Source organism: Pristis pectinata, chromosome 17 (genome assembly GCF_009764475.1).
Source record: "Pristis pectinata isolate sPriPec2 chromosome 17, sPriPec2.1.pri, whole genome shotgun sequence".
Classification (NCBI taxonomy): domain Eukaryota; kingdom Metazoa; phylum Chordata; class Chondrichthyes; order Rhinopristiformes; family Pristidae; genus Pristis; species Pristis pectinata.
The window spans coordinates 44,064,520-44,086,645 of NC_067421.1; the positions used below are offsets into that span (position 1 = coordinate 44,064,520).

Sequence of the window (22,126 nt, forward strand, 5' to 3'; positions counted from 1 at the left end):
CGGAATCACCCTAACTTGATGGATGATATATTGATTGACGACCATCTGGTCCAATGGGCGTTGCAAACATGGAAATCCGACTGCGTTGCCAACAATTCTACCCAATCAAAAACAGGGGAAGGCGTGGTATATTCATTTACAAAAGTTAGTCTGAAGAACGGGGGGATCTTTAACATTGGTTTGAAAGTTGTTGAGACTGAATTTGTTGTAGTTTTTAAAAAGTGTTTTAATTAGTATATTTTGTACTTTTATTTCTGCTTTTATTGGATTATTTTTCAATAAAATGGGTAATATTTTCTAATTCCTATATTTGTTACTTTCTGTCACTAACTCTGGTTATGGTTGACGTTAGCGGTGCCCGCAGCCAGTGTTTTACAGGGAATACGGTAACTGAAGATGGCGACCGTGCCGCGCTGTTAGTCCCCCGAGCAGCCTCCCCTCACGGCACCTGCCACCTCCCTCCCTCACGGCACCTGCCACCTCCCTCCCTCCCGCCTCCTGCCGCCGCGACCGGCTGCTATCGCGCTCTGATAACGTGCTGAGCTTCCTCTCGATATGTTTTAATCCTTAGGGAAGGCACCGGGCAAAGGCGGCAGAGGCCAGGCCGCGGCGGTGAAGGAGAACCAGCAGCAGCCAGCCATGAATGAGGTACGTGTGGCGGGGTGGGGGGCTGCAGCCAGCCCTGCCCTGCCCTTCCCATCCAGCGCCCACCGCTGCCCCTTGCCCAATGCCCCTCCAAACCCGGCAGCCGCACCATTTCTTCTCCGCCCCCAGCCGCTGGTTTTCAAGCTGTTCCAATCGCTGCCGTTTTTCGGTTATTTGTACGTGTTTGTACTTTAAATTACTTCGTAACGGTGATGATAAGTTAGTGACTGGGTATCGAGGGGCTCCGGAGTATTGAATTAAATATAAACCACATCTCGACACAGCAGCTGGGCAATTTAAAGTCAAGTAATGACAGAAATCTGGAGTTACAAAGCCGACATCGATAATAATCGCTCGAAGCTATTGGGTTGCCGCAAAATACGTTTTATTTACTAATGTGACTAAAGAGAATAAATCTGCCATCCTTGCCGATTCTGCCCCTTGTGTAACTCCGGGCTGTTAATGTGATTGAAACTTAATTATCCCTTCAGTTGAAGGGCAATTAGAGATGGACAATGACAGCGCAACTCAGACCCACAGAATGCCCATCCTGTACTGTGTGGGAACTTGGAATACCGGGGGGCTTTGTGTGTTGGAAAATCATGGGTGTAAGAAGTGGTGTCATCAGGGGGAGCTTGAGCTCTGGTTTAGGAGCCTGATTAGCAGCTGTCAACCTGCTGGGAGGATTTCTCTTGGGGAATTCAAGAAATAGGAGGTAGAGTTTCAGTGTTAAATTGCAATGAGGAGGAATTTCTTCAAAGGTCATAAATCTTTAGAACTCTTTATCCCAGAAGGCTGAGTCATTTAAAAATATTCCAAGTTCAAAACAGATTTTGGTCACCAGGGAAGTGGAGCTGGAGCCAAGATCAGATCAGTTGTGATCTTCCTGAATGACGGAGCCTGGCTTTGTCCTGTGGTCTGCGAGTCATTAAGAATGGAAGGTGATCGCACTGAGTGAGCCATACAACATTTATATAGAGTGTGACAGGATAGTTGTCAGAATTTTGTTTATCCTCATTGGGATGTCTGGAACCAAAGATCAAATTTGAATTTATTGTCACATGCACAAGTATGCAGATGCAATGAAAAACCTTACTTGAAGCAGCATCACAGGCACATAGCATCGTATAAGCTGTATTTACAAGAAAAAAAACATGGATTAAACATAAATTATACTCAACTTTTACAAGGAAGAACACAATTAGAACAAAACAAAAACCCAAGTCCATTTTTGTGCATAGTTTTGCTAAGCTGTAGTGATTAGGGTTGTGCAGGTTGGTTCGAGAACTGAATGGTTGAACAGAAGTTGCTGTTCTTGAACCTGGTGGTGTGGGACTTCAGGCTTCTGTACCTCCTGGCTGATGGTAGCTGTAAGAAGATGGCACAGCCCAAATGATGGGGATCTTTGATGATGGATGTTGCCTTCTTGAGACAGCACTTCCTGTAGAAAGTACTGATGGTTGGCAGGGTGAGGATTTGGATGTTGCTGGAGTGAGGGGTATTGAAGGGGGAATGATAACTGATATAGAGGGTCTGTTTCTGTACTGTATGGCTCTATGAATTGTCATCAAGATCAAAGGTTATGGAATAAGAGACTGTAGCATGGATAGAAAATTGGGGTGATGCTACTGATGGTGGGGAGGGATGTGCCTGTGATGTATTGGGCTGAGTCCACTACTCTGCAGCATTTTATGTTCCTGTGCATTTGAATTGCCATACCAGACCATGATGCAACCAGTCAGGGTACTTTTAACAGTACATCTGTAGAAGTTTGTTAGAGTGTTTGGTGACAGACTGAACCTGCTTAACCTCCTAAGGAAAGTGCGCCAGCATCTTTGCTTTCATATCATTGCATCTGTGCTGGGCCCAGGACAGGTCATCCAATAAGATTTCTTAATTAGTCACATGTCCACTGAAACACACAGTGAAATACATCTTTTTGCATAGTGTTCTGGGGGCAGCCCACAAGTGTCACCATGCTTCCAATGCTAACATAGCATGCCCACATCTTCCTAACCCATACATCTTTGGAATGTGGGTGGAAACTGGAGCACCCGAAGGAAACCCACACAGTGTCGGGGAGAATGTACAAGCTCCTTACAGACAGCAGCCAGAATTGAACCTGGGTCGCTGGGGCTGTAACAGCATTACACTACCGTGTGTGCCCAGAAATTTCCATTTGGCACTCCACTACTGATTTTCCCCCCAGTGCAGACTGGCGTGTGTTCGCCCTCCTTCCCCTTCCTGAAGTCAACAATCAGCTTTTTAGTTTAACTGGCATTGAGAAAGTGGTTGTTTTTGCGGCACCACTCAACCAGCTGTCCTCTCACTCGGGTAAGCTGACTCATTGCCACCTGTGATTTGTACAAAAACAGTAGTGTTGTCGGTGAATTTGAAAATGGCATTGATCACTACTTGAAAATAAGGGGTCAGTTATTTAGGAAGGGAGGAAATTCTTTTCACTCAATATTGTCAATCCTGGGAATTCTCTAGCCAAGAGTGCTGTGGAGGCTCAATCACTGAGTATCTGCAAGCTGGAGAAGCTGAGAGTATTGGGTAATTACAGTAAAGTGGTGCTGAGGGATAGAAGTGACACAGCAAAAGTTGAAGTATTGAGTTTAGCATCTTTTGAAAATGGACAGGTTGCCAGGCCTGGATGATATCTGTCTCAGGCTGTTTTTAAAAAATGAGAAAAGATTAAATTGAGTAATTACAAGCCAGTTGGTTGAACCAGTGAAGGGCAAGTTATTAGAATCAATCCTTTCTTTTGTTTTTCAATCTTTTTATTAGTTTTCAAATTAATACAGATTAATATATCAATGTTTATACATGTAATACAAAGAGATCAGGAGAACAATCATAACATGGATAATCATAAAGAATAATAAAGTATATAAAAAAATATGTAGATGCAATGATCTGTTAGTGAATGAATATAATATAAAAGAAAAAGATTTATTATAAAATATAAAAGAAAGAAAAAAAAAACCAAAACAATAAGAAAAATTATAAACAATATATCAAACCAAACTGAGCGAAAGAAGAAAAAATTCAAAAAAAAAACAGGACTAAAATTTCTCAATAGAAACAGCAATATTATGTCATCAACTCTGTTCCTCTAAATTGAAAGGTTATTATAAGGGGATCTATATCATGTGAAAATATTGAATAAATGGACTCCAAACTTCCTCAAATTTAAGCAAAGGATCAACAGTACCACTCCTAATTTTTTCCAAGTTTAAACATGATATAGTTTGAGAGAACCATTGAAGAGTAGTAGGGGGTATTGGATCCTTCCATTTAAGCAAAATGGATCGTTTGGCCATTAATGTAACGAAGGCAATCATACAGTTAGCAGAGGCAGATAGATGGCCAGATTCTATCCAGAATCAATCCTGAAAGATGATATAAACCTTCATCTGGAAAGGCACAGATTAATCAGAAACAGTCAGATTTGTTAAGAGAAGGTAGTGACTGACTAACTTGACTGACCCTTTTTGTTACCACCTTAAAGAATTCAATGAGGGTCATGTATTTGAGTAGTCTGTGGATTTTTAGCAGCACTTGTGTCCCATGGGAGGATGGCCAAAGTAAAAGCCCACACAAGAGTTGCATGTTGGATCCAAAAGTGGCTCAGTGGCAGGAAACAAAGGATTGTGGATGATGTTATTGTGATTTTAAGGCTGATCATTGAAGTTCCACTGGGCTCTACTCAGCCCCTTGCTTTGTAATAGACATTAAAAATTTGAGCTAAAATTGTGGATATGCTAAACCTGGTGCAAAGGTTGGCGGTTGTGGTTGATGATGAAGAGGAAAGCTTTGGACTGCAAGGATGTGTAAATGTTCTGGTCAGTGGAGCCAAAAAGTGCCAAATGGAGATTAATCACAGAAAATCAGCTGGAATTTAGAGTAATGCATTCAAGGAGGTGCAAAAAGGCGTTGGAATGTAGAATAAATGGCAGGATATTAGTGTTGTGGAGAAAGAGCAACTTCAGTGAGTACTTCCACAGATCTGTAAAGGTAGCAGGGCGGGTCAAAAATGGTGGTTACAAATGCTTCTGATATGCTTCCTTTCATTAGCTGAGGCACAATGTATGAACTGGCAGGTTGTGCTCAAAATGCAAAGAACACATTACAGGCCTGATCACGACATCACAAGAACAGTCTGATTGCACAGATTTGCAAGCGTACTGACAGCATTATAATTCCTGGATTCAGGAGGGCAGGTCCTGTTTGACAAACTTACTGGAGTTCTTAGAGGATATAATGAGCACAGTGGATAGAGGGGAACAGGTGGGTGTTCTATACTTGGATTTCCAGAAGGCATTGGGAAAAGGTGCCGCATAAAAGACTTATCCATAAGATGAGGGTGCGTGGAGTTGGGGGTAATGTATTAGCATGGATAGAGGATTGGTTAACCAATAGAAGGCGGCAAAGTTGGAATAAATGGGTGTTCCTCTGGTTGGCAATCAGTGGTGAGTGGGGTGCCACAGGGGTCGATGCTGGACCTGTAACTGCTCATGATATATGTTAACGATTTGGAAGAGGGGACTGAGTGTAGCGTATCTAAGTTTGCTGATGGCACTAAATTGAGTGGAAAATCAAATTGTGCAGAGGATGTGGAGAGCCTGCAGAGAGAGAGAGGTTAAGTGAGTGGGCAAGGGTCTGGCAGATGGAGCACAATGTCAGTAAATGTGAGGTCATCCATATTGGAAGGAAAAATAAAAAATCAGATTATTATTTAAATGGTGAAAGATTGCAGCATGCTGTTATGCAGAGGGACTTGGGAGTGCTTGTGCATGAATCGCAGAAGGTTGGTTTGCAGGTGTAACAGGTTATCAAGAAGGCAAATGGAATGTTGGCCTTCATTGCTAAAGGGATTGAATTTGAGTAGGGAGATTATATTGCAACTGTAAGATAAGATATCTTAAGTCACATGTACATCAAAACGCACAGTGAAATGCATCTTTTGCATAGAGTTTTCTAGGGGCAGCCCGCAAGTGTCTCCTTGCTTCCGGTGCCAAAGTAGCATGCCTACAACTTCCTGATGCACGTCTTTGGAATGTGGGAGGAAACTGGAGGAAACCCACGCAGATGCGGAGAGAACGTACAACCTCCTTACAGACAGTGGTTGGAATTGAACACAGGTCGCTGGCGCTGTAATAGCGTTATGCTAACTGCTACACTACTGTGCCTGCCCCCTACAGGGTACTGGTGAGGCCGCACCTGGAGTACTGCATGCAGTTCTGGTCTCTTTACTTGAGGAAAGATATACTGGCTTTGGAGGCAGTGCAGAGGAGGTTCACCAGGTTGATTCCAGAGATTGACGGGGGTTAGCCTATGAGGAGAGATTAGTCCAAGGTGACACATACTTGCTGGAATTCAGAAAAGTGAGGGGATCCTACAGAAACATAAAATTATGAAAGGGAGAAAAAACGATAGAGGCAGGAAGGTTGTTTCCACTGGTAGGTGAGACTGGAACTAGGGGACATAGCCTCAAGATTCGGGGGGAATAGATTTAGGACAGAGATGAGAAACTGCTTTTCCCAAAGAGTAGTGAATCTGTGGAATTCTCTGCCCAGGGAAGCAGGAGAGACTACCTCATTAAATATATTTAAGACAGATAGATTTTTGCATAGTAGGGGTAATAAGGGTTACGGGGAAAAGATGGGTAGGTGGATCTGAGTCCACGGCCAGATCAGCCGTGATCTTATTGAATGGCGGAGCAGGCTTGACAGGCCACTAGGCCTACTCCTGTTCCTATTTCTTATGTTCTGATGTTATGTTATAACATGGTTGTCAGAAAAGTCCTGATAAACTGGGGTTGTTTTCTTCTGAACAGAGGAGACTGAGGGTGGATTTAATTGAGGAATCGAGATGGAGTAAATAGACTTCATTGGCATAGGGATGAAAAACTTTAGGCATAGACTTCAAGTAATTGGTAGAACAATTCGAGGAGAGCTGAGGAAATTTTGGTTTGCCACAAAGGTGATGGGAATCTGAAATTCGCTGCTTCAGGTTAGCAGAGACAGAAACCCTCCTCACGTTTGATAAGTACTTGGATGTGTGCTTGAAAAGCTTTAGGCTGCAGAACTAATGAACATCAAACTGACAAGAAATAGAGGAAATGGAAGGTCATTCAGTGCCTAATGCCTGCTTTGCTCTTCAGTAAAATTTTAGCTGATCTTTTCCCTTGGTCACCTTTTTGCACTGGCCCTGAATCTCTGATGATAATCAATGTTGAAAGAGATTTAGATATCGAGCCTACATGGGCCCACTGGCTAGAAAATTTCAAAGATTCACCACCCTCTGGGTGAAGAACAATCTTCTCATCTGCCCTGAACAGCTAGCAGAGTTGAGATGGCCCAGCCAGGGGAAGTGTCATCACTGCATCTACCCTCTCAAGCCCTGTAAGGATGCTGTATTTTTCAAAAGATCATATCTGATTGTTCTAAACTCCAGAGGTTCTAGGCCCTTTGCATGATCTATCCTCTTGTAACAAACCTGCCATCTTTGGAATTGGACTTGCACACCATATTGCAGTTTCAATCTCACCAGTCCGGTATCCTTTTTAATTGCAGTAATGTGTCTCCTCTGGTATTCAAATCCTCTTCCAAGGACATAAGAAAATAGGAGTAGGCCATCAGTCCCCTCAAGCCTGCCCACCATTCAATATCGTGGCTTGTTTTATGCTGGCCTCAACTCCTCTGTGCCCGTTCCCTATAACCCTCAGTTCCCTGATCTTTCAAATATTTATGTCTCCACCTTAAATATATCAAATGATCCAGCCTCCACCACCCTCCAGAGTGAAGAAATTTCTACCCACCTCAGTTTTAAATAACCAGCCCCTTACTTTAGCTATGTCCCCTTGTTTGTGCCCTACTAGTGAAAGCAATGCAACATCTTCCCTGTCAAGCCCCTTTCGGATCTTGTGTTTGAATAACGTTAGCCTGCATTGTTCTAAACTCCAAGGAATACAGACCCAAACGATCTAGTTTCTCTTGATAGGATAACTCTCTCATAGCAGTAATTAACTTGGTAATTCTCTGTTGGACTGCCCCCAATGTTTACTATATCCTTTTTCAGGTAAGGGGACCAAAACTCTGCACAGTATTCCTGGTGTGTCCTTCAACACCCTGTGCATCTGTAACAAAACTTCCCTATTCTTAAACCCTGACCCCTTTGCAGTACAGGTTCTGGCTTCTGTCTTTTGTGATTCCTGCACTAGAACACCTAGATCTGTTGAACTTCCCTCATTTGCAGTCTCTCTGCATTCAAATAACAATTGTTTGATTGCTCCCACTGAAACGCGTGGCCTTACACTTCCCTGTATCAAACTCCATTTTCCAGGTTCTTGCTCAGTCACTCAACCTATCTATATCCAATTTCAGAACCTTAATGTCCTCATCACAACACACCCTTACACCTATTTTCGTCTCATCAGCAAACTTGGAAACCTTGCGTTTCCTGGTCATCAATGTCAATAGTAAACAACTGATGGGCAGGAACCAATCCCTGGGGTACGCTACCAGTTACATCCCACTTGCCTAAAAAGGACCCATGATTCTAACTGTGCCCAGTTTTCATTCCATGTTAACACATTTTCACATACCATACAAAGGCACCCAAGTGTCATCGCCTTCCAATCTCTCATCATTTAACATAAAAACTCTGCTTTTCTAACTTTCTTCCAAAAATTGTTACGTGGTGGTATCCCATCTGCCACGTCCTCACCCATTCACTTCCCCTGTCTGTATCCACTTGAAACCCCTCTATCTTCTGACAGTCCACACTGCCACCCAGCTTTGTCCCATCAGAAAATTTGGATGTATTATACTTGATCAACTGATCCAAATCATTGCTCTGGTTTGTGAGCAGTTGGGTGTCCCAGCATGCCACTAGTTACAGCTTCCAGACCTAAGATGGTTTTTATTCCTACTGTTTTGTCTGTTAATCAAACCTCAATGTATGCCAGAATTTTAACTCCTGTGCAGTGTGATTTAACTTTGTTTAATAATCTCTTGTGTGAGAACTTATTGAAGACCTGAATGTCAAAATACACCACATCCACCGGTTTACAATCATCTTCCTTGCTAGTTACAATATCAAAAAATTCTGATAGATTTGTCCTAAACTCGTGTTAACTCTGTCCAGTTCCAGTATTATTTTCAAAGTGCCCTGCTTTCATTTCCTTAAAGCATTTTCCCTACTCCTGATGTCAGGCTAACTGGTCTGTGTTTCCCTAGTTTCTCTCTCCCTCCCTTGGTTAGAGCGACAAGGTTAGATTAGGCTGGGCAGTTCCTTTTTTTGATCTGTATGGACCCTGCCTATTTCAGTGTTGTAAAATTGCCCACAATCAAAATTAGAATTCCCATTAAAGGCACAAATTTAATCACTGGGAAATAAGTTGGTAAAATTAAAGGTTTTTATGGTCTTTTGAATAATTGCCCTTTTATAAAAAAGTGTGCAAGTTTGGCTGTTGGACAGCCCTGGCCTACCTTGAAGCCGGTGATGTGGGGGTGCAAGTGCCAGCATGTCTCTGTGGCTGAGGTGGTTGATGTGTTGCTAGGCCACTGCTTTAATGGTGCATCAGGGTAATGGGCTCAGTTGGGGCAGGCGTTGCCTCAGTTTGATCCCCTTTCATCCCCCAGAGAGAACCTCTTTGTTCTTCCTCCTGGTCCTTTAGTTCACCTGATGCTTCGTGCAAATGATTTATATTTTACAAATTTTCCATTATACTTTTAACTGCATAGGCAGTTGTTTGATGGTTCTGGGGCCATGTGACACATTAAATTCAAAGTTTGACCTATACCCACCAATTAATATTTTCTGGATGAATTGTGATCAGTGAGACTGAAGTAGCAGCAAAGAACAAGAAATGGGTGACAAGCCAAAAAAAAACTGGCAAAAATTGGAAATCTGAAATGAAACAGAATGCCAGAGGTACTTGGGTCAGGCAGTGCCTATCAAGTGAGAAATAAAGTTGGCATTTCAGTTCAGTGACAGTCTGTCAGGATTGGGTATGTGAGAAAGTGAGCATGTCGCAGCATGCTTAAGTTGCAAGGTATGGGTGTGGAGACTTGGGTTGTCCAGGTGGCATAGTTGCTTTTAGTGCCATCAAAGAGGGGGAAACAAATGCTGTAATCAATCTGATCTTTTGGAGGAGTTTAAATAAAGACAAGTGAGAACAGAGAATTACAACAAAATGTGCTGGAGTTGTGAGATGCAAAACATAGCAGTTATGTGAAATATGAAATGAAAGAATGGTGGATGTACTGAGCAAATCACAGCATCAGTTGTTAGTTACACAACTGACCAGTGCTGATACAAACTGGAAAGTTAGGTTATCTGAAATTGTTGAATTCAAAGTTGAGACCTGAGGGCCATAGTGTACCTAGACAGAAGATACAGTACTGTTCCTCAAGCAGGTAATTGAGACCTGAGGCCCGTGGCAAAGGTGCTGAACCTGAACTTCTCGTCATCTGTTACTTGAATTCCCCATCCCGGTTCTGCTCTGGTCTGTTTTTGGTCTCCTCTGCTGTTCCAGCAAAGCCAGTGTAAGCTCAAGGAACAGCACGTACAAAATGTTTCAGTACCTAGGGATCTGGGAGTCCTAATGTGTGAAACCCAAAGTGTTGTCCTGTGGGAACAGCCTGCATTTAATTAAGACTTAATGTAGCATTGGTATTTATTGCAAGGGTTGTGGAATATAGAGGTAAGGAAGTTTTGAAGCAATGTTCCAGGGTACCAATTAAACTGTCCCTGGACTACTGTGTGGAGTTGTAGTTTAAGACTTGTTTTGGAGGCGGTGAAGAGAAGATTCACCAGGTTGATTCCTGCAATGAGAGGGTTAATGCGAGGAGAGGTTGAGCAGGTTGGGTCTATGCTCATTGGAGTTTAGAAGAATTAAAGGTCTTATTGAAACATAAGATTCTGAAGGAGAATGGCTGGGTAGATCCTAGAATAGTTATCTCGAACAAAGGGGCATAGTTTCTGAATAAGCAGTCACCACGCAAGGTGGAGATGTGGAGGAGTTTCTTCTGAGTTGTGACTCTGGAATTCTGTACCACAGAGGGCTGTGAAAGAAGTCATTGGATATTCCACCTTGAATATATTCACTAAGCGACAAGGGAGTCGAGGGGAATGAGGACAAGACTGCATCAGCCGTGATTTTATTGAATGGCAGAACAGCCTTGAGGGGGCAATTGGACCTTGCCTCCTGTTTCTTGTGTCCTTGTGTTTCACCTTCTGTCTGTGCACATTGCAGCCCTCAGGCATCACTAATGAATTTAGAAATTTCATATCACCAGCCTTGCCTGTTTTTGTGTCAGAACTGGTTGGCTCCAATGTAAAAATCATCCACCTATAACATTATATCAGATTTCCTCTCTCAACAGTGCTGCATGATCTTCTGAGTACTTCCAGCATATCACAGCAGTTGTTGGAAATCTAATCTGCAGTTCTAGCCTGTTTTTGTTCCTTTCTTCCCTCGGTTATTTTCCTCTATTTACAATCCTTCCCCAGGCAGATCAGCTCTTGTTCACAAACATTCAGTTCCCTCTTTCTGGCAGAACCTAAAGCCATTGTCATCTGGACCATCATGAAGTGCTTTGAGAGGTTGGTCATGGCACGCATCAACTCCAGTCTCCCAGACAACCTGGACCCATTGCAATTCACCTATCGCTGAAACAGGTCTACACCAGATGCCATCTCCCTGGCCCTTCACTCAGCTCTGGAGCATCTGGACAGTAAGGACACTTACGTTAGACTATTGTTTATTGACTACAGCTCTGCCTTCAATACAATAATACCAAGCAAGCTTGTCACCAAACTCCGAGACCTAGGACTCAACACCTCCCTCTAACTGGATCCTTGACTTTCCAACAAACAGACCACAATCAGTGAGGATAGGCAGCAATTCCTCCGGCACGATTATTCTCAACACTGGTGCACCTCAAGGCTGCATCCTCAGCCCTCTACTCTACTCCCTATTCACTCATGACTGTGTGGCCAGATTCTGCTCTAACTCCATCTACAAGTTTGCAGATGATACCACCGTTGTAGGCCGTATCTCAAACGGTGATGAGTCGGAGTACAGGAAAGAGATAGAGAGCTTAGTGGAATGGTGTCATGACAACAACCTTTTCCCTCAACGTCAACAAAACTAAAGAGCTGGTCATTGACTTCAGGAAAGGGGGCGGTGTACATGCACCTGTCTACATCAATGGTGCTGAGGTCAAGAGGGTTGACAGCTTCAAGTTCATGGGAGTGAACATCACCAACAACCTGTCCTGGACAAACCATGTGGATGCCATGGCCAAGAAAGCTCACCAGCACCTCTACTTCCTCAGGAGGCTAAAGAAATTTGGTTTGTCCCCTTTGACTCTCACCAACTTTTACCGATGCACCATAGAAAGCATCCTATCAGGATGTATCACGGCTTGGTACGGCAACTGCTCTGCCCAAGACCGCAAGAAGCTGCAGAGAGTTGTGGACACAGTCCAGCGCATTACAGACACCAGTCTCCCCTCCTTGGACTCTGTCTTTACCTCTCGTTGTCTTGGTGTAGCAGCCAGCACAATCGAAGACTCCACCCACCCGAGACATTCTCTCTTCTCTCCTCTTCCATTGGGTAGAAGATACAGGAGGCTGAGGGCACGTACCACCAGACTTGAGGACAGCTTCTACCCCACTGTGATAAGACTATTGAACGGTTCCCTTATACAATGAGGTGGACTATGACCTCACGATCTACCTTGTTGTGACCTTGCACCTTATTGCACTGCACTTTCTCTGTAGCTGTGACACTTTACTCTGTACTGCTATTGTTTTTTTTTACCTGTACTACATCAATGCACTCTGTACTAACTTGATGTAACTGCACTGTGTAATGAATTGACCTGTAAGATCGGTTTGTAAGACAAGTTTTTCACTGTACCTCGGTACAAGTGACAATAATAAACCAATACCAATACAACACTGGTCTCCACCCTATCACGGACACTATTCTCTTTCTGTAATTCTAAAACTTTTTCTCAGGTAGTCAGAAGGTTCCAAGGTAGTTCACAGTGCAAATATCAAACTAGAAGCTTGAGGTTTAAACAGCAAGTAGCTAGCTTCCACTGAGAGATGATTTGAAGCACGAGCTTCCCACAAGAAATAGAAGCTAAGCTTTGATCAAAATAAAATCGACAAGCTTTAACGTGTAGATTTGGTCTTTGTATCATAGCCCAGTAGAAGCAAGCTATTTGCTGTTTGAGCCTTGCAAGCATTCTTGATGTTTACAGTGAACCACCTTGGGACTTTGTGCTTCATTGGGAAACAAAAGCCAGTTTTGCTCATTCATTCATTAACATCCACTTTTAAAGTTTACTTTTATAGTGTGGTTCTCCTTCACTTCTCTCTGCTCCTTTCGCAGTAACTAATTCTCACCAGTTCATGTGTACAATGCCTATTCTTTGTGATAATATTACAATAATATCTATTAACTTATCAGTACTGTGAGGGTTTGACTCCTGTGTGCAAATTATCTGTCTATATTAAACCTTTTAAGAAACAATTGATGGTGTGGCAATTTGGAATATCCTGAGGACATACGATGTTATTTGTAAGTGTTCCTTTACCCTTTCTCCCTGATGCCCATTTCACTAGGAAAATGCACTCATTGAATCGAAGATCCTTCGTCGTTTGAGCCCTAGGAAAACCCGTTCTTCACGTGTTCCACTGCAAGATGAAAACTCCGCTACTTCAAAGAATCAAATGAAGTTCCAAGTTAAATGTACTGTTAAATGTGAAACACAGAGAAGGAAAAGAGGTATGTGAGGTCATCACCTGTGGATATTTCAGAAGCAGGTTCAAAATCTTTTGTTTAGAGTGATAATTAAATATGCAAACTAGAAATTCATGATATCAGACCACATGAAGTGGGAGCAAAAAACAAACTGCTGGAGGATGCATCTGTGAAGCAGGGGGGTGGTTGACGTTTCGGGTCAAGAACTTGCATTGGGACTGTAAGGGGAAGGTAGCCAGCATAGTGTGGTGGGGTGAGGCAGTGGCTGCAGGTCATGAGTGGAATCAGGTTTGGGGAGGGGAGAGAGATGATGGGCAGATGGAGGAGGAGTGGAGTTGGGAGACAGCTGGTGCGTGATGAGTGGAGACAGATAAGAAGAGGCTGGGGGGGAAAGTGGGGGGGGGGGGGGGAAGGTGGAAGTAGAGACTGAAAAGGAGACACAAGGCTGCAGATGCTTAAAGGTGAGACGTAGAACCAGTTAAGAGGGATGATGGACAGATGGAACCAAGTGGGGGAGGAGAACAAAATTAGGTGACTATTGGGAAGGGGGGAGGCGCAAGAAGCGGGTGGGTGTTTGCAGGTTACCTGAAATTGGAGGATTGGGTTGGAGACGACCCCAGCCGGACATGAGGTGGTGGTCACCTAGTTTGTGGTTTTGTGTCACCTGGCAGTGAGAAGGCTGAGGACCAACAGTGATGTCTAGATCCCAATTCATTCCCACACTAATCTGAGTTTCGGATATTCTAGGCAATCTAAACTTTCTATCAAGATCCAAAAGTGATTCCATTATCAGCTTGTTAATTTTTGGGTTTACTTTCACTGACTGCTGAGCACAGCTTCAAACCAGGTTCCCTTTGTACACGATTGGAGAGACCACATTTAACACTGAAATTCCCACGATGAATGGTTGCCCCAATCTCTGGAGTAAAACTGTCCCATAGAAGTCCTAGAAGGACAAAACGTGAAATTATGTTGGTGCTGGAACTCTGAAACCTTTTAGTTTAGAAAAAAGAAATGCTTGGAATACTCCCTGGACTCTAGAACTTGCAAGATCCACTTTCAAACTTGGTTGGCATCTGCCTTTCGAAAGTATGGGAATGCTGTACAGCCCCTCGAAGCTGTTTGCCACTCTTTCTTAGTGTTGGTGAACCAGATCGGGTTTTATAAACATCAGTAACTTCATGATCACCTTCGCTCGTGCTAGCTTTTTAACTTCCAGTCTCCCCAGCTGTTGGAGTGAAGTTTGAACTTGTTGCCCTCTGTCATTGGTCCAGGCCTCTTGATTACTCATTCAACAATGTAAAGCCTATGCTGCTGCATCCCTGTTGATTAGAACCACTTTAATGAACAAAAATTCAGTGTAGGCATTTTAGAGATGATATTCCAGATTCCCTTGTGCTTTGTATGAAATGTCTCCCGAATGGATTGGTATTGTCCTCCTGTTTGCTCTGGACTTCTCTATTGGAGGAAGTAGCAGCTCTGTACGGTCTTGTGACTTCTCTGCAGATGGGATTTAATCCTGGCAAGTGGGAGGTGATGTATTTTGGGAAGACAAATAGGGGTAGGACATATACAGTAAATGGTGGGGCACAAAGGAATGTAGGTGAACAGAGAGACCTTGGGGATTAAATCCATAGTTCCATAAAAGTGCCAAGAATGGTTGATGGAATGGTGTAGGTGGCATATGGCGTGCTTGCCTTCAGGTGCATAGAACAGAAGTTGGGACATTATGTTGCAACTTTACTAACACCAGTTAGACTGCACTTGAAGTACTGTGTGGTTCTGGTCATCACATGATAGGAAGAAGACTGCACAGGAGACTTGCCAGATGTTGCCTAGGTTGAAGGATTTTGGTTATGGGGAGAGATTGGATAGTCTGGACTTGTTTTCCCCGGAGTGAAGGAGGCTGAGGGGTGACCAGATGGATGTGTATAAAATTATAAGAGGCATAGATACGGTAGCTGGTCAGAATCTTTTTCCTGTGATGGGGGAATCAAAAACAAGGGGGCATGGGTTGAAGGTGAGAGGAAGGAGTTTTAAAGGGGATTTGAAGAATAAGGTTTTGCACAGAGTGGTTGATATCTGGAACTCGCTGCCAGAGGAGCTGATGGAATCAGGTGCAGGAATTACGTTTAAGAGAAATTTTGACAGACACTTGAATAGGCAAGGCACAGCAGGATACAGAGCTAACGCAGGTAAGTAGGATCGGTGTAAACAGGCATAAAGCTTGGTATGGAAATCATGGGCCGAAGGGCCTGTTTCTGTACTGTGTGACTGACCACCTCCCCTGATTTTCCCCTAACACCCACCTACAACAGTTGCAATTTATAGTGGCCAATTAATCTGCCAGCATGTCTTTGAGATGTCTGAGGAAACTGAAGCACCCAGGGAAACCGTTATGGTCACAGGAATAACAAGCAGACAGCACTGGAGGTCAGGATTGAATCTGGAGCAGTGACAACAGTACCACCTCCTGAGACAGTGTAGCATTGCCACCTTGTACGTACCCTGTTGAACAGAAATCTACATTGTGCATTCCTCAACCAGCTGTGTTTTTCTGTTGGATTTGATGGTTGGTTTATTCATCCAATTTCCAGCTGATTATCTGTCTAATCAGTTATTTATTCCAACCAGACTCCACTGGCCAGTGATGTAAAACACTCAGTGGAGCAGGACACTCAGTGATTCGTGGTAGTAAAACAGTGGCCTAACCTCCAAGAAAAATGGGCAGGAGCAGGCGGACACCCCTGTTTGGGCAGCTTAATGACTTGCGTTAGCTTGAGGGTGTAAAATCTCAGAGCTCCTGTGTATTATAACTGCTGCAGTAATGGCCACAGAAACTCTCCAAATGCCACTCACAATGAGGGGAGTAACTAATTTAGTCCTAAAAAATCTTGGTTTTAATTTTTGCAAAACAAAACAATTCCCACCCACCCCCACCTGGCAGCTTCTGTTTTTGCTTTGCTCCATATTTTGTTTTGCATCTCTGCTCAAACAGGAACTATTGAGAAATCAAACTCTGAACGACAACTTGAGGCTTTGCCTGTAGGCTTCAATCCTTGGCACCAGTGCTGGATGTTGGGGGCCCTAAATGCGATTATTGGATTATTGTGTTTGTAGAAATGTTAATTTTATTGAATCTGATCGTCTGGGCAATTGCTGTTCAGCCCAGTGTGTCTGTTTTAGCTTTTCAGCAGAACCAATCGACACACATCTGCCATTTCCTCATGGCCCTGCAGACAATTGTTATTGGCTTGGTCTCTTTCCCAATTTGTATTTCTTATGAATCATTTGGTCTTTTTATCTCGGATTCATTGAGGACAAAACATGTTTGTCTTTGAATGTCCTTTTATTGACATCAAGCTTGTAATTCTTGCAGGTGAACAAAAGGTTTGTGTGTCCGATGCTGGAGATTCCACGAAGTCTAGTAAAGAACTGAACAAGGAGCAAAATGTGAGCGAGGAAGGAGAGGAGACTGCAGCGATTGCCTCACCTGCTGGGGGCAAATCCCCCAGAAAGGGCAAGTCTGCTGCTCAGTCTCCTGGCAACAAAAGCACAAAAACAAATGCAAAATGTGTTCGGAGGAAGTGTATTGGGAAGCCTCGGAAACGCACACCGTAAGATCAATTCTGCCCATTGATTCTGCACTTCATCTCTGTCTGAGCTCTTCCTCCTCAATGAAAGGTTTAAGATCACAAACAGAAGCAGGAGTAGGCTGTTCAGCTCCTCGAGCTTGTTCTGCTTTTCAATAAGATCATGGCTGATCCAATGTTGGCCTCAGTACCACTTGCCTGTTCTCTCCCCATGCCCCTTGACACCTTGCAGTTTAAATGTCTCAGTCTCCACCTCAAGTACAACCAATGATTTCACCTCCACAGCACTCCAGTAGAAACTTCGAGTCGCAACCCTTGAAGAGAAGAAATTCCTTTTTGTCTCTGAAATGGACAACCTGTTATTCTGAAATGATGCCCCTAGTACCTGATACCCCTGTTAGCAGGAACACCACCTCAGCATGCATCCCTCAGAATCTCATGTCCTCTTGAGATCATCTCTTGCTCTTCTATAATGAGTGTAGGCTCAACCCTTACGTTCCAGCAATCCACATGGTGACCTTCCTTTGCACTACCTTCAAAGCAAGTATACAAAAATGAGACCAAAAAGTGCACATTACTCTGGGTGTGATCTCCCCACCCAGTTGCATCAAAACCTCCCTACACTTATATTCCTTATCCTTCCTAATTGCCTGCTTTTTGTTTAAAATACTAGGGTCTTTTTTCATCTCAACACTTTGCAGACTCACTCTGCTATCCAACTAACCAGATCTTGATATCTTTGGCCTCTATCTCAGAAATGGTTTCCCACCACCCCCCAACTTTCTGGGACCTTTTATCGTGTGTAATACCTTGTAGTGAATCGAAAGAGTGTTGTGGGGTTAATAGAAATAACATCCAATAGTCAGGAAAATGTGCCAATCAAATAAGACTCAGTGACGACACTCGACTGACTCTGGTCAGAGACCAGATTATCGCTGCTTTGAGCTGAGAGTTGACATGTGAAGGTCAGGCTGTTGAGGGAGGCAGGGCTGAATGTCTGGATTTATCACACTCTGCAGTGTCTGTGTTGCTGCTGCTTGGTCTTTGAATTAATACTTTCTCTGTTCTTGGCAGTGTGAAAAGCCCATCGGGTAGATACCACAAAGTCACTGATTACTATCCGATCAGGAGGAGCTGCAGGAAGTGTGAAGGACAGCTGAAGGTAAGTGTTTTGGATTGCATCTGTGGCTGCACCGTTGTGCAGGGATGGTGGTTATCTCACTCCAGCCGCTGACCAAGGGGAGCCTGATTGCTGCAGCACAGTGAACTTGTTGACATTGGAAATGTCCAATGACCTGTTGACCTGATCATTTTTATTCTTCCAACAGTCAGAAGAAAAGAAAATAATTGATGAATTGATTCGGACGGGGAAGGAAGAAGGGATGAAGGTATTGTTGAAGTGTGCACATGGTATGAATACTGAACGTGCTGGGCTAACTTTACACCTCTGGGTTGAGGGTTTGACCCAGTCACAGCTGGTAAACCAACATCAGCCAGTTTGCTCAGTGAGCCAGTGCTTAAAGAACTTGGGTCTGCAAACACCTGCTGAGGGATGGGTAGAAACTCCACACTGGGAAGGGACTGGGTGTACTCTTCTCCCTGACACAATAGCATCTTAACTTTTTATTGCAGAGTTGCAGACCGGACTGTTACAGGTGTTTGGAGTTGTTTAAGTATATTTGCCTGTATGTGTGATGTGTTCTACTCAAATTAGTGGTTGTACTAAAACATTGTCTCTGTCCTCAGCCATGATTTGCCAGTACTTCTACTGGGCACCATCGTCCTAACTTTCTCTCTGTTCTTCCAGGTTAGTATAATTGACGGGAAAGGCCGCGGTGTGATGGCCACAAAACCTTTCCAACGTGGAGATTTCGTGGTGGAATACCATGGGGACCTCATTGAATTTGCTGATGCAAAGAATCGAGAAGCTGAATATGCACAAGATCCCTCCACTGGCTGCTACATGTACTACTTTCAATACCTCAGTAAAACTTACTGGTGAGCTCTCCCTCTGATGGATACTCTTGGTCTATTTGCCATTGCCTCATTCTTAGCTCAGTGCTTGTGCACTGTGCTATCACTACACTCACTGATGTTGTTCTCACAGCTCTGCTATTCAAAGTACAGATGTTGCACATCAACATTCTTGGTGTAATTTACATCCTTCATAATTGGCTTATTGTCACATGTACTGAGGTACAGTGAAAAATTTGTCTTGCATACTGTTTATACAGAATTCATTACACAGTGCATCGAGGTAGTACAAGGCAAAACAATAACAGAATAAAGTGTAACAGTTTCAGAGAGTGTAGTGCAGGCAGATAATAAGAAAATTGAGGTCAAGAGTCCATCTAATTGTACTTGGGAACCATTCAGTAGTCTTATAACAGCAGGATAGAAGCTGTCCTTGAGCCTGGGGGTACGTGCTTTCAGGCTTCTGTATCTTCGGCCGGATGGGAGAGGGGAGAAGAGAGAATGTCGGGGGTGGGTGGGGTCTTTGATTATGTTGGCTGCTTTACAGAGGCAGTGAGAAGTATAGACTGAGTCCATGGAGGGAGGGCTGGTTTCTGTGATGTGATCCACAGATGCCTGCCTAAGAGAAACAGTTTGTTTCAAGTCTGATATTTCATCAGAATTCTCATCAATCAAAATATTGACTATAAATAGTAGGAGCAGGAGTCGCTCCTCGGGCCTGTCGAGCCTGCTCCACCATTCAATAAGATCATGGCTGATCTGGCTGGGGACTCGGATCCACCTACCTGCATTTTCCCCGTAACCTTAGATTTTTGCACAGTAGGATAATCCATCTAACGGTGTCTCAAATATATTTAATGAGGTAGCCTCTACTGCTACCCTGGACAGAGAATTCCACTATGGTGCTGCATGGTGCAGAGTATTCCCAGCATGAATATTTTTTTCCAGAAAACATTGGTGAAAATACTTGGGTCAAACAGGATCTGTGGGGAGAGAGTGACATTTAACATATTTTGGGTTGATGATCCTTCATCAGAACTTGAGTGTCGTGTGCTTGCTTTAAGCTGCAGTTTGATGTAAATGAAACAACACTGAAGGGGCTTGAGTCTCTGCCCTGCCTCACTGGGGGAATAACCACAGTGTGCTGAATGACAGCACCCTAACTCTGTTATAGCAGTATTTTGTCTGTAAGCTGTCCAACTGAGTACAGTATAATTCTCCTGGGATTGCCTGCCTTGTCACTGAACTAGGGTTGGACTGGTGCTGCAGATGCCACTGTCGAGAAGTTCGAACCATTCAGCCCATGGCCGTGCTGTCCCAGCACACTTGCACCTTGCAGACAGGGTCTGTAGTCGGGTATGGTTTACGGCTGGAGGGTTTCTGCTTTCACCATCCTCCTTCAGAGAACTTCCACACTCCTATAACCCAGAGAAGGGAGAATGCTGTTTACTTGGAATGATGTGTGAAAGTATTCACCAGAGGAAGCAGGAGGTTTGGCTGATGGTTTCCTTTCTGGGAGAACGTACCTGCCACCTCTCCATTACAGCACTTCCCTGGTTCTGCTGCCTGCCTTCTGCCACATTCCCTGACTGCAGGTTTCAGTGACACTGGAGGAACTCCGGTCTGTGTGAGGCAATCAGAGGTGTCTTTGCACTGAGGTGGAGACCGGGAGTCGGTGTGCTTGTCCAACCCCTACACCCAGTCACGTTGGAAATGTGGGACTCGGTGAAATGGCCAGGGCAGCTTAAAGCATGAGAGATGTTCATAGGGTGAGAGGAGGTTCTTGTGCAGAATAAATCACTGAACTTGTTTCTGTGCTGTGCCTGACTTCGTCAAGGTTCTGCCCTGTTACTAAACTGCTTTCATCTTCTTTAGAAAGTGTACTTCTAACTCAAGTTTTGTAATTGTCTTTCAGTGTGGATGCGACGAAGGAAACAATGCGCCTGGGCCGTCTGATCAACCACAGCAAGAACGGGAACTGTCAGACCAAGCTACATGACGTGGATGGGAAGCCCCATCTTATACTTGTTGCCTCTCGGGACATTGAAGATGGTGAGGAGCTGCTTTACGATTATGGAGATCGGAGCAAGGCATCAATTGCAGCACATCCCTGGCTAAAGCAGTGAGATGGATGAGATTTATTTTAGGATTTGAAGCTTTTTTTTTTGAAGCATTTGGTTTGATCCTTGGTGATGCATCATTTTATCAAACCACCAATGCACGCTGCACTGGATTCTGAGCTGTGCAGAGGAGCTGGTCTTGCATCTTCAGAACTTTTAGATCTTAATGCTTTAAATCTTGCACACAGGTGTGCTTTAGGAGCTTGCTGTCATGAAGCAGATTCTGTATTTTATGTAAACTATTTGTTGTACAGTAGCAGCCTAGTCCTGCTTTGTGCTCTGCATAAGAAACTTAGATATTTAAGTGATTGGTCTCATTTATAAAGTAATGAACCACTTTTAGAAAGCCTCTGTATGCTGAATGATGAATTCACTGTCCCTTCCATCCAAAAGATGCAATTGGATTTTTCTGAATGCAAAGAATGAACATTTGATTGTTTTTGCTGAAATGCATTTTTAAAGCAGGACTTTGCATCACATGTCTGACCTCCTGTTGTAAATGGCTATTTAAAGTTTGTGTACAAAAGCTTCATGTTGAAGAATATTTAAATAAACTCTGTGACCTAATTGTACTGAAGCAGTTTTTTTGAGGGAGACTCCAGCCAGAATGGTTCTGCCTGCACATCGTGGGTTGAATGTGCCCTCTGCTCTCACTATGGGCCAACCTTGATCCAGACCATGGTGGGGTAAATCCACATTTACCCCATGGGCAGGAACGCCAAGGATGCCAGGCTTTCTCTGCTCAAGGGCTTTGGAAAGATTACTCAGTGATGTACTGCTCCTTGGGGAGGCTGGAGTGCTGCTCTGAGTGAAGTCACCCTGCCGCATCCACTGCACCCTGGGGAGGCTGGGGTGCTGGTCTCGGTGTCACCCTGTGCACGTACTCGGGAGGAAGTTGGGGAGCACTACACGAGTCTGCCGCCACCACTCATACCCAGACTGCCACCATTTTTTAAACTCCTCATGCCCCCCTTTGGTGGGGGAGAGGTCATGGTAGTTAACAG

The 22,126-nt window shown here is 43.9% G+C and overlaps 1 protein-coding gene across 3 annotated transcripts; it reads left to right on the forward strand.

Moving 5' to 3' along the window:
• The first annotated feature begins 7 nt into the window (after positions 1 to 7).
• LOC127579358 (N-lysine methyltransferase KMT5A-like) lies at positions 8 to 21,692 on the forward strand. Of its 3 annotated transcripts, none has more exons than XM_052032096.1 (8): positions 8 to 144; positions 572 to 648; positions 13,297 to 13,459; positions 16,815 to 17,052; positions 18,103 to 18,190; positions 18,357 to 18,416; positions 18,836 to 19,026; positions 20,918 to 21,692. In XM_052032096.1, exons 1-8 carry the CDS (start codon positions 54 to 56, stop codon positions 21,126 to 21,128), a joined length of 1,119 nt encoding a protein of 372 aa, XP_051888056.1. In that variant the 5' UTR covers positions 8 to 53; the 3' UTR covers positions 21,129 to 21,692. The 3 variants fall into 3 exon arrangements, with proteins under 3 accessions (XP_051888056.1, XP_051888059.1, XP_051888058.1); XM_052032099.1 differs by lacking the exon at positions 8 to 144 and adding an exon at positions 163 to 287 and having other exon boundaries at positions 20,918 to 21,680; XM_052032098.1 differs by lacking the exon at positions 8 to 144 and adding an exon at positions 375 to 415.
• The last annotated feature ends 434 nt before the right edge of the window (positions 21,693 to 22,126 follow it).

Bases quoted from the DNA above. Each gene is read 5' to 3' on its own strand.
- LOC127579358 (XM_052032096.1), top strand. From the start codon at position 54: ATGGGCGTTGCAAACATGGAAATCCGACTGCGTTGCCAACAATTCTAC. The intron at 649-13,296 runs GTACGTGTGGCG...CCATTTCACTAG, and splicing joins AGCAGCCAGCCATGAATGAG to GAAAATGCACTCATTGAATC. The intron at 18,417-18,835 runs GTATTGTTGAAG...CTGTTCTTCCAG, and splicing joins GGAAGGAAGAAGGGATGAAG to GTTAGTATAATTGACGGGAA.